General features: G+C 44.1%; 2 protein-coding genes across 3 annotated transcripts in view; one reads left to right on the top strand and one right to left on the bottom strand.

Annotated features, from left to right (window-relative positions):
- RPL19 (ribosomal protein L19) overlaps positions 1–15,617 on the top strand; it is a 140,571-nt gene that overhangs the window by 75,531 nt on the left and 49,423 nt on the right. The gene's annotated exons all lie outside the window — the stretch shown is intronic.
- Positions 1–15,617, bottom strand: part of CACNB1 (calcium voltage-gated channel auxiliary subunit beta 1) — a 64,773-nt gene that overhangs the window by 19,466 nt on the left and 29,690 nt on the right. For both annotated transcript variants that reach the window (XM_061589898.1, XM_061589899.1), the window contains one exon: positions 5,867–5,986. In XM_061589898.1, the coding sequence (XP_061445882.1) occupies positions 5,867–5,986 (120 nt within the window). The remainder of the gene's footprint in view (positions 1–5,866; positions 5,987–15,617) is intronic.

Here is a 15,617-nt window from a genome sequence, read left to right as displayed (position 1 = left end):
AGGAGGAAGAGGAATGGGATGGGGAGGACCTGCCCACTTTAGGTTTTGGTTCTGGTCCCACCCACTACTGGCTCCAGCTCAGCCCACTATTGGCATATGGCCCTTGCCTCCCCACTGCTTTTGAGCACTAAATACAGAGCTTGGAAAAGTTACTTTTTTGAACTACAACTCCCATCAGCCCCAGCCAGCATGGCCACTGGATTGGGCTGATGGGAGTTGTAGTTTAAAAAAAGTAACTTTTCCAAGCTCTGACTAAATATCATGGGCCCCAGGTGTTGACCACCTTGTCTGACATGAATCTATAGGCAAGATTAGCTCTGGAGGCTCTTCTTCAGATGCCCTGGCCTTTTGAAGCTAGACAGACGACTACCTGAGTAAGGGCTTTTTAGTGGTGACACCCAGTCTCTGTCATTCCCTGCCCTCTGGAACCTTCTTTATTGCCCTTTCAGTGCCAGGAGAAGTCTGTCTTTTTCTCACATGTTTTTAAATGGCTTTGGATATGTTCTGAGTCTTTTAATCGCCAACAGCTTTTAGGTTGGGCTGGCTGGGTTCAAACACTTCCACTTTGGAACAAGAGTTTCAAAGACCCTGAACCACCGAGAATAACTTTGCTGGGTGACACTGAAACGAGAGGGAGCAATATTGCTTCTTTGCTGCCTTCACCACCACCAAGTAGAATTGAGAATGAGCTCATATTAGTGTTTGGTTACATTTGTCCCAAGTTTTTCTTTCACTTAGATTCAAGCAGTCATCTTTATTGTGGTGAACACTGCCCACTGTGGACCCCAGAAGGGTTAATGGCACAGAGTAACCAGAACTTCAGAGGGCACGTCTAGCACTGAGCATGTCCCATTATGAATGTACTCATGAATCCAAGGGCACACTACATTCAATAACCTACCTGCAATAATTTCATGAGTCAGTGATCAACTAGTACTTCAAGTACACTTGATCCTGAGGTAGGGAAGCATAGTCCACAGTAGCCTTGAGGGCCAACCTTTTAACCGCATGTGACAGGTTGATATGAGCTGTGACTTCTCAAATGACGTAGAGACCACAAGAGTGATACAGGTGACAGGCAGCATGATGAATTGCTTAGACCACATCGATTCTAGCATTTCCCTTAATCACCGAGGAATTCAGCAGCTACTGCCATATGTTTCACAAAAACTCTCAGCATTATGGAGAGGCCAAAAGACGGGGCTGAAAGCAGCTGGTCTCAACCACAAATGGAAGAAACCATTGGTGCTGTGAGTGAATGGTGTTCTGGGCATTTTTCTAAGTCATTTGATGCAAACTGAACACCTACACACAAGATAGGAAGAATGTCCCTCAAAGACACTATTATAGAACTTCTGTAGTGTAATGAAAAAGGACTCTTCAAAAGTCTAAGATAAGATGTAGACCTCTATCCTTTTGCAAGATGGTGAAATACAGGAAGTATAACCTCAGGTGATGTGGAAGGTGGGGACAAGTTCTATGGCTCCTTTGACAGGCAGAGTATTTATTTCTTTGAGCAGGAACACCATAGGTTGTGTGGTATAGTACATTCCACAAGTGGAGAGTTTTCTTAAAAAATTGATCATGTATCTGAGGCGCACAATAATGACGACCCTCTGATCTTTGGGGATGGCTTTCCCTGCTAGTAAGAAAGTGTCAGAGGGTGGTGCCAAAATGGTACATAAGAAGTTGGTGGAGACCCTTAGGATCAAGTGAATAGAACAGGATAAAGTCAAAGACTCCATCTGGACGTGACGAAAGGTTTGTCACTGCTCACTTTAGATCTGAATCTACTTTAGATTTAAGGCTGCTGACCTACTAGCTACTTCAAAAGCAGCCAGACCATTTTCTCTGGCTTAAAATGCATTTGCCCACGGCTGGACACATCTCCCTTCCCTACTGCTGATCATGACCACCCACAGCAAAGTGATGGGCCAATCACTTGTGTCTGCCTGAGCCTACATCAAAACGTTTTCATTGGACACACCTGGAGCGGCAATGATGTTGATGGCCAATCAGTTCTGAAGACTGTGAAGCTAACTTCAAGGTAAAACCCTCAACTTCTGAGATTTTGAAGTAAAAGGGGGCAGTTTTACTAGCATTGTGTGTCCCCACATTCAGAAAACGGAGGTGGAGACGCAATGAAGCCAGCAAAACCGCACGTGTGTCTCTACTCTAAGAAATGTGTACTGTTAACAGTGAAGTTTCTTTGCACAATGCTACTCAGAGAGCACATGAAAGGATGATGGCAAAGCAGCTGATGCCAACCAAATTGTTTCATTGAGTTGTGTAGATGCCAGTGTTACTTACCCAAAGAAATTGAGATGTTGACTCGTGTTTTAGGTAGCTTTTTCAAAGCACATTCTGTTGCCTTGCTATAAAAAGGCCCTCGCCACCTAAAGGCAAGAGCTTTGGACCTTACCGTTTGGCATCAAAGCTGTAGAATGAAGCCAGGCACGTTGACCCAAGCAAGAGTGCCTGCCCTATCTTGTACAGCTGCAGTATACATTATGACGGGCAGCATATATCTCCTATCCTAACAAAGCGAAAGCTTCTGTTTGATAAACATGAGCTAGCTTCTTGTCGTCAGGTCAGTGTTCCATTAGGGGAGGGGGAACTGTTCTCATAGGCCATACTAGTAGTGAGACATACAGGCCCAATAGGGCAGCTGTGGAAGTGAACTTAGAGACATCCAATTTTTATCCATCTTTATCTTTTGGAGTCAAATGAGGAATTTGTTAACTGTTAACTGTGGAAGGGTAACAGCTCAGTGGTTGAGGAACTGCCTTGCCAGCAGAAAACCCCATGTTCAATCCCTAGTATCTCCAGGTAGGGCTAGGAGAAACTCTTGCCTGAAACCCTGGAGAGCTGCTGCCAGCCAGTGTAAACTAGATGGACCAGTGGTCTGACTCAGTATGAGGCAGATGCCTATGTTAGGAAGCAACATAGGAAGCTGCCTTATATGAGGACAGACTATCTGTCCCCCTTCTGAACAGCAGAGGCTCTCCAGGGTCTCAGGCAGAGAGGTGGAAACGATTCACCTGGAAATAATTTCAGCTAGAAATGTCAGGAATTAAACCTTAGGCCTTTTTGCATGCAAAACGTGCTCCGTCACCAAGCTATGGTCCCTTCCTCTTACAACGAAGGAATTTCATTGTTGCATGTGTAAAAAAAAGAAAATGAGCCATCGGTGAAGGTTTGTTCTAAGCGTCCTTAGCTCCTCGAGGAAGACAGGCAGTCAGCAAGGGTATTGCCGGCTAAGTAGTGGTGGCATCAAATTGTATTCACTGACCTGCAGTGCCAGTTGCTGTATTTCGAGCCTAAGATATAGACTATGTGCTTCATGTGCTCTATGCAAAGTCCAATATCCCCCAATAAGGAGACTGGTTGTTGGTTCCCACAGGATAGGAATCGTGAGGAGGGATGTCTCAGATACTGTTTCAGATGTGGCGCTATCTCCCCAACAAGGGCCTGGATAGGCTTATGTCAGAATTCCTCTGCCAACATGAGTTTGCCCAGGCCCTGAGTTCATCAGAGGCCCTCTGCCGACTGCCCCCTCAAGAGATACTCGGAGAGTTGCCACAAGACAGAGGGCTTATGGGGGGTGGTGACTCACCCACTCATGAAACTGTCCAGTGAAGCTCACCTGGTGCAGACATTAACATCCTTTCGGCACCAGGCAAAAACTTTCCAATTCTCCTACGAATTGGATTGTTAACATTGTTAACAACTGGGAACTTTGTTGTTTAGTTGGGAATTTAAATTGGTAAATTTTTGTGCAAGTTCTGATTATATGGATGTTTTTGTGGGGAGGTGGGGTTGTCTTGCTCTTGGTTGTTTTAACCCTTGGGTACTGTATTCTGCTGAATGTTTGTATTTCTGTAACAAGCATCTAATAAATGGAATAAATATTAATACTAGTACAGTAGGGCCCCACTTTTCGGTGGCCCGCTTTTCAGCGTTCCGCTAATACGGCGGCTTTCAATTAGAGTAAGGCCCCACTCATACAGTGCTTGTTCCGCTTTTACGGCGTTTTTGGGGCATCAGGTGCCATTTTATTGATGGAGTTCCACTTTTCGGCAGGTTTCGCTTTTCGGCGGGGGTCTGGAACGTAACCCGCCATATGAGTGGGGCCCTACGGTAATGGCATCTGAAGAGTCCAAAACTGTATCACATCTGATCACAAGCATGGGAGGGTGAGCAGTGGAACTTGGGAGTAAGATTGTCCAATTAAAGATTGCCCATTAGGGTGCAGGACTAGAAATGCAGTCTTCCAATTGTCAGGCGGTGGCAGTGCTATCTGATTCAGAGCCAAGTGCTAATCATTACAGGTAGCGATGATGATATTACAAGTAATGATGATGGTATTATAAATATTGATGATATCAGGACAAATGGTGCTGAAAGGGAAGGCGTTGAAGATATTATCAGCACTGTGCCTATTGGGTTTGATTAAGTTATCAGCACTGAAGTTATTCGGATTGATGGTGTTGAGAGGGTAGCTATCAAAGAGTAGTTGTTGTCAGTATGAATGTGCTTTAAAGTAACTGGCTTTGTGGAAGAATGAATAATGGATGGTGTAGTGGGCATGCGGTCTCTTTGGATGTGTAGAACATCAGGCACTTGCCTGAAAGATGCCAGAGGCAATGGGAATCACAAGAGTTTATGTAAGGTTACTGCCCATTTCCCCCAGATCAGGAAGGTTGGAGCTTGGATGATAGCTGTTGTTTCAGCAATGAAGCAACTCAGTTGGAAGCTCTACCTTTTCCCAGCTCTCCATCAGGCCCTGATCTCAGCAGGTGTTTCCATGTGCTTTCCTCTCCTCCTGAGTAGCCTCACATGCCACTTCAGCGGCAGCTCTGCAGTTCCTGCCTGGCTCACCATCTCCAACACTCCTGTGGGAGATGAGGGATGCATGTCTGAGAGTCAGCCAGAAACCCAGGTGGCTGGTGTGGGGACTTCCAGTCCAGGGACAGGGAGGTCCAGTTTTGATGGCTTCTAAAGGTTTACTGGCAGTGTGGAGATTTTCTTGAGGGTCTTGCTGCTCTTGCTCCTCAACAGAGAAGACCTCAGATTTGTGGTTTGGGCAGGGCTGACCCCTGACATTGACCTACACTGGAGTGCAGAAGCATAGGGTGTGTGTTCTCCCAGTGAACATGTTCTTGCCAGGGAGACACCCAAGTTCTCCTTGGTGTGCAAACGTGTGCAATAGAGGCTGATCCAACAGCAGGCTGCCCTCAGCCAGCCCCCATTTGCCCTGCCTCCTTACTTACAACCAATCCGGGAGCAACAATGCCTCTCAGCTTCCTTCCTTCTCCTCAGTCTCAATGTTGCCCCTTGTAGAAGTCAGCAGGAAGGAGGATGGAGAATTAGTTGCCTCTGGCTGTGGCTCCATTTCCTGTTGGCTTCCTTGCTTTCCACCCTACCAGTCCCAATGAACACCACACACCACTACCAATGTGGCCCTATCTGCCCAGCATTCTTGCCTGCATCCCATGGATGTTTTATTACAGACCTGTTCCCGGCTGCAAGCCCATTCTTGTTCACCCCTACTGCAGCTGAATCTGCTTCTGTCATGGTCAGAGACCTGCTGGAGTGTGAATTGTTATGACCTTACATGTGGAGGCATAAGTCTGTGGCTGCAAATGTGACTGAGATAGGGAAACGTGTACCTGGGGAACTAAGAAGGGCACATTGTATTTGTTCTCCTCCTTGAAGAAGGAAGTAATCGCAGCAGATGTCTCACTATGACATGGAAAAGAAGCCCTATGGAGATGGGAGGAGGTGGCAGACTATCCAGTATAGGCACTATGTTGTGTTTTGACTCCCCCACTCTCCCCAATCTCCCTAGAATGCCTGTGGTTACCTTGGCTTTCTCCAGCTGCGCGAGGGCTTGCCGCTCTGCTTCCTTGCGCAGGGCCTCGCGGTCTTCTTCCAATGACACATCAGAATCAGATGGGCGACTGGTGTAGGACTCTGCAGAACCCTGAAGAGGAGGGAAGAGAGAAAATGGGGCAATGGTAGAGGTTAAATCTTTAAAAACCATATGGAAGGAAATCAGCAACGGTTCTGCCACTCAGGTCCTCTTGCAGCCTGAAGACAAGGACATGTGTTATCCTGGCAGTATGCAGTTCCTCCCCAACTCCTGTCTTACACCTGACCCAATAACTCATCTGCTTGCCTGTACTGCACATTCACCTCATCCGGGCATTGCATCCTGCCATTCCTGGGCAGCATAAACAGCCTAGCCAAAGACAGCACTGGAAGGGGAATGAATCCCACCTGTTGCCTTAAAACTGCAAAGTACCTACAACAAAGGCTCTTACCATATGTGGAGTGAGAAATGCCAGACGTCCAAGCTGGATTTAGAAAGGGAAGAGGCACCAGAGATCATATCGCAAACATATGTTGCATAATGGAATGGAGCAAGGAATTTCAGAAGAAAATCACCCTGTGCTTTATAGATTACAGCAAAGCCTTTGACTGTGTAGATCATGAAAAACTATGGAATGCTTTAAAAGAAATGGGGGTGCCACAGCATCTGATTGGAATGGAGCAAGGAATTTCAAAGAAAATCACCCTGTGCTTTATAGATTACAGCAAAGCCTTTGACTGTGTAGATCATGAAAAGCTATGGAATGCTTTAAAAGAAATGGGGGCGCCACAGCATCTGATTGTCCTGATGCGCAACCTATACTCTGGATAAGAGGCTACTGTAAGGACAGAATATGGAAAAACTGATTGGTTCCCAATAGGAAAGGGTGTGAGACAGGGGTGTATTTTATCACCCTATTTGTTTAATCTGTATGCAGAACATATCATACGGAGGGAGAAATATCAATAATTTAAGATATGCAGACGATACCATACTACTAGCAGAAACCACTGATGATTTGAAACAAATGCTGATAAAGTTAAAGAGGAAAGCACAAAAGCAGGACTACAGCTCAACGTCAAGAAGACTTAAGTAATGACAACAGAAGATTTATTTAACTTTACAGTTGACAATGAGGACATTGAACTTGTCAAGGATTATCAATACCTCGGCACAGTCATTAACTAAAATGGAGACAATAGTCAAGAAATCAGAAGAAGGCTAGGATGGAGAGGGCAGCTAAGAGAGAACTAGAAAAGGTCCTCAAATGCAAAGATGTATCACTGAACACTAAAGTCAGGATCATTCAGACCATGGTATTCCCGATCTCTATGTATGGATGTGAAAGTTGGACAGTGAAAAAAGCGGATAAGAGAAAAATCAACTCATTTGAAATGTGGTGTTGGAGGAGAGCTTTGTGCATACCATGGACTGTGAAAAAGACAAATAATTGGGTGTTAGAACAAATTAAACCAGAACTGTCACTAGAAGCTAAAATGTTGAAACTGAAGTTATCATACTTTGGACACATCATGAGAAGACATGATTCACTAGAAAATATAATAATGCTGGGAAAAACAGAAGGGTGTAGAAAAAGAGGAAGACCAAACAAGAGATGGATTGATTCCATAAAGGAAGCCACAGACCTGAACGTACAAGATCTGAACAGGGCGGTTCACGACAGATGCTCTTGGAAGTCACTGATTCATAGGGTCTCCATAAGTTGTAATCGACTTGAAGGCACATAACAATAAAAACCTACGGCTGTCAAGCCATAAGGGGAACTTTATTGTTTGAAATCCATGTATAGTATATGCTCCAGAGCAATGAGCAGAGCCCATGAATTGTGACTTTTAGTCCTCATAAACTACAAGGACAGAATGGTTCTTTCAATGTTTCCAACACATTGTGCTGAACAAGGGGAGCAGGAAGTTGCCTACTAGATGCAACATAGGCAAGTTAGAGATGGGGACGAAATCCACATCCTGTTAAGAAAATAAGAAGAGCCCTGCTGGATCAGGCCAGTGTTTCATCTAGACTAGCATCCTGTTCTTTCAGTGGCCAACCAGATGCCCATGAAAGTCACAAGGATGAGTAAACCATCACTAACAGCACACAGGGCTTAACCTCCCATTAGGTGTCATAAAAGGGCAGCAGATTATTAGTTGTTTAATTTATTTGTATTGTATTTTTACTGCCAGGGAAAAGGACAGGGGCTCATGGGATTTTCTTCTTCAGGTGCCAAAATAACTTGACTGCCCTTGGGTACTACATACTTCGATTGTCACAATATGTTGCTCTACCTAAGCAACAAAATGTCTCGTGCTAGTCCTACTTTCTATAAATTTATAGTATAAAACATAGAAACAGAAGTTTCTATTCAGAGAGATTTCAGTTTTGTGGACCATCACAAAACAAAAGTTTAACAGCATGAAAGTAACACAGGGTAGAATCAATAAAGATTAACCACAAATTCTAGTTATATGAGACAAGCTTAAAATAATGAATTTCTCTGGCAGGTCACAACATGCCCAATTACAAGGAAAAGTTGTTCCTCTTTTAACAAACATTAAAATCAAACATAAAATGAAATAAATTTATGATAATTTGAATAAAAGTATGTGAAACCTAAATGAATAAAAGTATAAAAGACCCCTAAATGAATATAACAGACCTGTGGTAATTTTAGGGAGTTCATAGGCATTTCCTGCTTCACCTGGCCTTTTGGTACTGAAGGTTTCTGTTCCATGAAATAGACATCTTCTGAAAGGAGGTACTTTTTTTTATTACTTTACATTTTTTATAAACTGCACCTTCATCCAAAAATAGATTTCAGAGGTGCACACATAGAAATGTAAAATCTACAAATTTAAACTAAAACATAACACCGCCAATGAAACTGAGAGGTAAACATTTCCAAGTGTCCAGAACAGTATTGTGACCTGGCAACTCTAAGGACCCAATCCAGTATGGAGAAGGCCGGTGGGAATGGAACCAGTGGAAGGAGCCGCCACATCCTACCTCTGTTCAGGAGCCCCGGGGGGGGGGGAGGGGACATGCTGGCTGCACCAGCAGAGCTCAGTTGAAGGAAAAATGTTTCCTTCCACTGCCCTTTCTCCAGATGTAGCATCTCCTGAGACTGGGAGCCACAGAATGGAGCCAAATGGGGCCAGGTTGTGGCATAAGTCCTCCTCTCCTCAAATCCATCTCAACACCCCCTTGGAATGCCTCTTTTTCAGGCCTTGCACCAGCCTTAGCTGCACCTCAGTAGCTGTGGAGTTTCCCCACAGCACCATGGCAGTGTGCAGGTGGGGGATTTTTGCCGGTGCAGCCTGGCTGCGCTGACACCTTCCCTCCTTCTCTGCAGCTACGCTGCATCCTGAATCCCCTCGGTCTGGTGTAACTACCAGGAGGTTGTGCCCTTAGAGAGCAACATGGATCAAAAGTGTGTGTGCATTGATGAATTTGATTGCTTTAAACCAGTCAGCCAGGCTTCTAGTAATCCTAGTGATATGAGTACTCCCATGTTGCAATGGCACTGTAGAAAGCACTCAGACTATAGAGTAGTTTTAAAAACAACTTAAATCAAGCTTAGAAAAGTTCAAAATGCCACAGGCTGGAAAATGACAAACAGTGCCACTTCACCTATTGAATGTGACATGATCAGTGGATAAAAGTCACACAAGCCACATCATGCTTTGCAAAGGCAGAGTTTGAACCTGCTCATGAAAAACAATACTTGGTTTTAAAACCATATTTTATAGATTTTTCCAAAGCACGAAAAACATAATTTTAAGAATATAATCGCACAAAAGTAAAAAAAAAAAACACCTTTCCATATCCTGCTGTATATTAGTAAATGACTGTTAAAGGATTGGGGGGGTGAGATGGATGGTGTCTATGGATTCCCATCGAGCTTTAATCCTGTATCTGAAAGTTGGGGTTGCAGTGGAAGAAATCTGCTTTACTGGTCAGACTAGTTCCATTCATAAGTAAATCATGCTGGCTGGTTGGTTGGATCAATCTGCATATGGTAGAATGTGGTCCAAAGAAGTCCTGCTGACATAAGAACTCTTGGAGGAGAGTGATTCCCTCCCTTCCCCACAAGGAAGTGTGTGTGTGTAAGTGAAGCTAGAGGAGACTGGAAGCTGAAAGACAGAGAGAGGCTGTCTTACTCTCTGTGTCTGAATGCAAGCCATGGCTTCAGGTGCCTCCCTGGAAGCCTGATGAGGAAGCAAGATCTGTTGTACTGTTAATGCTGAGAACCCCAATGCTCAGGTTGTATATATGCATAAATAAAACCATATATGCTAAAGACACCACAGTCTTACCTGACCTTCATTCCAAGGAAACCAGACCCCGTGTAAGCTCTGGAACCCCTGGAAGTCTTGCACAAATTGGAGACTGTGGTGTGCACAATGTTAGTATGATCCATTCACAAATAAAAATAAGAAAATAATGCTATCTTATCACAAAAGTATACGATCAGATTCTTACTTCTCTCTACAGCCTGGTCCTATGCATGTTTACTTAGAAGGAAGACCCACAGAGTTCAGTGGGTCTTATTTCCAAGTAAGTGCACACAAGAGTGCAATTTTATTAATAAAATGGGTACTTTTCTTCAGTGTTGCTGACCTGATATATCCTTTGCAGAGTCGAGATATCCCATTTGGTCCTCTCAGATATTTCTATAACCAGGTTTTGGCTATGCCAAAAAATATTTCACAAAGTTATTACCTGCTTTCTTAACAAAACCATAAAAATTGCCTAGATTCAATTGTTGGATTTTTCTGATAATCCATTACTCTGGTTATTTTATTTTGAAAGAGACATTTTCTTCTGATGAACGGGCTCATTATGACTAAATATGAGATGAAATCCCCCCCCGTTTTCCTGAACAGAGGTAGCTTGACTGAGGGCCTGAAATGTCACTGTTAATTAGCAGCCCCCCATGTGGCTAGTAGAGAGAAAGTAGGTTTACTGCAAAGGCTAAGCTGAAGGCTCTTAAGGGAGCCAGAACTTCACAGGCAGCTGTCAATCAGTGTAGAAGGAAGGAAAGGGAGAGTCTTACTTTAAGCCCATTCTATACAGATAACTTCTTGGAAATAAAAGCCAATTTACTGACGTCTCTCCAATAGAAGTGGATTGCTTTTAAAAATACCCATCCAGCTCCAGAGGAATACAATCCATTAACTATGCCCATCATCAGCTATGGATAGCTGTATCTCCTTGTTGTAAGTTATAGAAACATGAAGTAGGCCTTCATCAAATGTACTCTCAACATAATAAGAGGCAAATACATGTCATAGCTCTTCCCCAAAACAAAAAGAACAACTGCGCTGCCAAGAAGGTGGAGTGGAATTACAAATAAAGAAATGCTTTCCACACCAGTTTTCCAAAGTGTAAGCGACACTGGAGACCTGGCTTCCCTACAAACAGTAAAGTTGCAGGGAGAGAAAAGGCAGCAGCATCCTGCAAACATTACATTTGCAGGCAAAGAGCTACTATGGCTATGGATAAAGGGTCCAAGCTCCCAAGAGTGCCTGTTAGTTCAAAGCCAACTAGCCATTGGTGATGTGAGCAAAACATAGCTGTGAGCTTCTTACCTGCACTGTTTCCCGTCTCCCAAATGCCCCAAACTATTGCTCTCCAGTTCTACCACAAAATGGGTAGACCACATAGCGGTAGCTTCTCTAAGCCAAAAGGATGAAGATACTCAAAAAGAGGGAGAGACTCTCTATGTGTAGAATGCAGACTTGCAAAGGGTGTGCTCATCAGATGGGTATCAGTGTAGCAAACTCAGCCTGATGCTCACCAACATCTGGAATTAAGGAGGTGGTGGAGCTGGAACCAATCTATCCAACATTCCCCCCCGCCCACAAAAAAAACCCTGAGAATCCTATACATAAAATATACTATTTCAAGAAAGACCAGCATCTCTCGTAGCGATTGTGCCTAGACAGAAACCTTGAACAAATCTACTAACAAAAACACTCGCAAAAGATGCCAAATATGCTACAAAGCTTGCCCTATCAAAAAGGATATTTGAGGAAAGATGGAGTCAGGAACAAACCCATGGTACAGAGAGAGAGAGAGAGAGAGAGAGAGAGGGAGGGAGGGAGGGAGGGAGGGAGGGGGAGAGAGAGAGAGAGAGACTGCCAGACCTGGGGGATGATGGTCAAAGACTGCTGATTTACTTCTCCAATTATACTGTTTCTGCAAGGGCTTCTATTTACTTCCCATACACCGAGATTTGGTACAGCGCTGTCATGTTATCCTGTTTTTAGGACCTTTTGATTTATCGGGGGGGATGGGAATCATTCCTGAAAAAAAGAGGTCTGACAGAAAGGGTTAGATTGTTGGGAGGGCAAAAGAAGATGCAGAGGGGAAGCCGGACACAAAAGAATGAGAACACTATGATGATGGCAGTATTGGTGGTGATGGTGAAAAGAGACCCCTCTGTGATGAGCTAGAAACAGGCAGAGATGGGTGATGTGCAAGAATAACCCAAAGCAGCCACAATGCATTACTCACCACTTCTGAATCATCACCCAGCTCATACAGGTACATCCTGGCAGGTGGCAGCCCTAATAAGCTGTGGGATACCAGTAGCACGTCCCCAATTTGGCAAGGAGGAGCTCAGAGGAAGGGGAAGCCAGAGCTTAGCATTTTCAGACGCACAGAGGCTGAAGATGCTTGAGACATAAGGATGGCAAACCCAGCTGGAGACAAGAGCTGTCTATCTCTCCCTTTCTCTCCTCCCCCCCCCCAAATGACACTTTGGAGGGAGAGAGAGAAGAGGAAACCTGGTTGAGAGGTATGCTGGTCTGGTACTTTAGCCTCCAGCATGTTAGATCTACAGACCAGAGTTGGAAAGAGCCAAGAGCTGATGACGTGCCTCTGAGATACAATTGGCTTGTTCATTTATGTGTCCTTTATTAGCAAAGCTGGTGTGTGGCCCAGTTGAGAGAGAGAGAGAGAGAGAGAGAGAGAGAGAGAGAGGCGCCCCACTATTTAAGAAGCCAGCTTGGAAACATAGGGAGACTTTCCTGTGGTGGAAATGTTTTGGAGCACACTGGAACAAGAAATGGGTCTGTTTACATGAACCATTGATTCATATTAATAACTCTGGTCCCTGCCTTTCCAAAGGAAGCAAAGGCAACCTTATATGCTTGTGATTTTCTGGATCACAGACACTGGGTTTAAATATGCAAAGTATTGTATCACAAATTAAAGGGCAGCTCACGTGCCTGCCAGGGACCAACACATCCTTCAGATCCCTGAGAACCACAGCTTTCTTTCTTTCTTTCTTTCTTTCTTTCTTTCTTTCTTTCTTTCTTTCTAAAAGAACAAGATTCTAGATCCCATACTTTCCATCCTGGAAAATGTGACGGCAGGGTTCATAAAAGTCTGAGAACACTGCGAGTGACCAGGAGGCAAGATGTGTCTGGTCTGTATGATCTCTATTCATATTGACAGGAACTGAGCATTCTGTATTCAGACATAATAGAGGCTGCATTTGTTTGAGCTCATACCAACTTGGTTTGCAAAGGGTACACTAGTGGAAGACACAAAGGATACACTTGAATAAGACAGGCACAAAGATTTTGTGGGCAAATAACAGGGAGTTTTTCTTGGAAAATCTCAAAATCCTAGTGTTCCCAATGTCTTGCACCTACATGGCTTTTTTAAAATTTAATCTCGAAACGTGAAGGTAGTCGTGTTGACCCAGAAGAAAAGGCAATACTGTACCTTTTATTAGGCTACCCCATTTTGTGATACTTTGGTTGGCCTAGTAAAGGTGTTGCCTTAACATGGATTTTGGGGTGTCACAATAGTTACTTTATAATTTTATGTTGAAAGTTATCCTTTCCAAAACACCCATGTATCTTCACTTATGTAGTTGTCTTTTCCACCCTATCTCAAGGGCTCAAGGCAGGTTACAATACACACCCACCCTTATTTTATCCTCACAACAATCACCAAGAGTGTATGCCTTCCCAGAAACCAACTTGCAAGCTTCATAGCTGAACAAGAATTTGGATCTTCTACTTCTAGCCCAATACTCTGAACACTAAATGCCCCAAGGTGGACTTTCTTGCCCTCCACAGCCCCATTATCCAAGCCAGTGCTTCAACACCTCAAAAGGTAAGCAGGCAAGTGGGCACAGGAAGACACTTCATATTGAGTCAGGCCATGGTCACCCTAGTTCAGTGTTATTATCAACTCTGACTGGCAGTGGCTCTCCAGGGTTTCAGTCTTGCCTACCCCTACACCTGGAGATGCTGAAGACTGCACCTGGGACCTTTTGGTTGAAAAGCATGTGCTCTACCACTGGGCTATGTGCCCTCCCTCCCAGTACAAATTATCCCTCTGTCTGCAATAGAGTACACCTTATTGTTTTTCAGCAGCCGAGAATTATATCCTCCTGCCTGCACTCACAGCCCTCTCCACCTCTATCTCACACGCTAATGGAAACTCATTGGTCCTAACCTTCCTGGAACAGTAGAGAGAAAGGAACAGCCCCTATCCTTTAACACACACACACCCCAAAAACCCCCAGGTTTGCTCTTTAGGAAAAGGATGAGAATCAAGGTCTGGGTCAACTGTCTTGTGAATAACAAAGAGCTCTGGCAGGGGGTTGCCAAGTATGCCAGGGATTGGGCGCTGGGACAACACAACTGTTCCACTCACTCCCAGATCAGATGACAGAATTCATGAGCAATGTCCCACTTAGTGTGGCCAAAACCACATGGAAAAGAGTGGGATAGGGAAAGGAACTGTGACAGGTGTATAGCTGGGAAGGGGGAAAATCATTTTGTTCCAGGATCAATTCATCTAGAGTTATCACAATTCTCTGTTGCTCTACTCACAGCTGCTGACTTGGATTCTCTATCACCACAACATACATAATAAAAATGCATTACAATAATGGGGCCGATTTCCTCCCCCCACCCCAATTGCACCAACAAGAAAGATGACAGAAGCAAATTAAGAAGTAACTGACCCACATTATTCCAGGGTTACCAGGGATTACTGGGAAGGCAGTGGATGGGACTTAGATAAGGGAGTGAGACAGGGAGAGGATGAGCCTCCAGCACTTGATCTCATGAAAATAGCACTTCATGGTCTGTTGTGGTACGGAGCCGCAAGCAGTTTGTATGAGCAAGCTGATTTCATGGGCAGCACTTCGATAAAGACATCTAGAAGTCTTAATTCAAAAATGTGCATTTTCCTACAACTCTGAAAAACTCAATTTTTTCATTTATTCACTGTAAGTCTCTGCATCTTTAAAACATTTCGTACACATGTTCTAGCTCTGAAATAGTACTGTTTTCAGGATTTAGAAATTCAGCAGAGATCCCCAAAGTACTTAAATCTGTTCCAAAACAAGCAAGGTTTAATAGCCTACCAATCAAATAGGTATGGTTGGAAGATATGCTCAAAAATTACAAACACATTTGGGACAGAACAGCAGTTAGTACATGAGAAAAAAGATCTACTGTGTCTACCACAGCAGTACATTTGAACAGTAAAGGGAGATTTAGAGAAGGGCTGCAATATCCTTGCAGGGAATGGGAGCAGGAGGTGGGTTTTTGCTGGGCAATGGAGTTGGTGGAAGGTGGGTTTACTGGGCAATGGAATAAAGAGAATTTGGGGGAAATGAGCTGGGAAAGAAATGCCAGATTAATAGGTTTTTTAGCACGGTGGTATGGAAGACCCCAGGAGAGCAGCAGGAGCA

The sequence above is a fragment of the Rhineura floridana genome, chromosome 11, assembly GCF_030035675.1.
Source record: "Rhineura floridana isolate rRhiFlo1 chromosome 11, rRhiFlo1.hap2, whole genome shotgun sequence".
Classification (NCBI taxonomy): Eukaryota; Metazoa; Chordata; class Lepidosauria; order Squamata; family Rhineuridae; genus Rhineura; species Rhineura floridana.
This window is presented reverse-complemented; position numbering and strand designations above follow the sequence as displayed.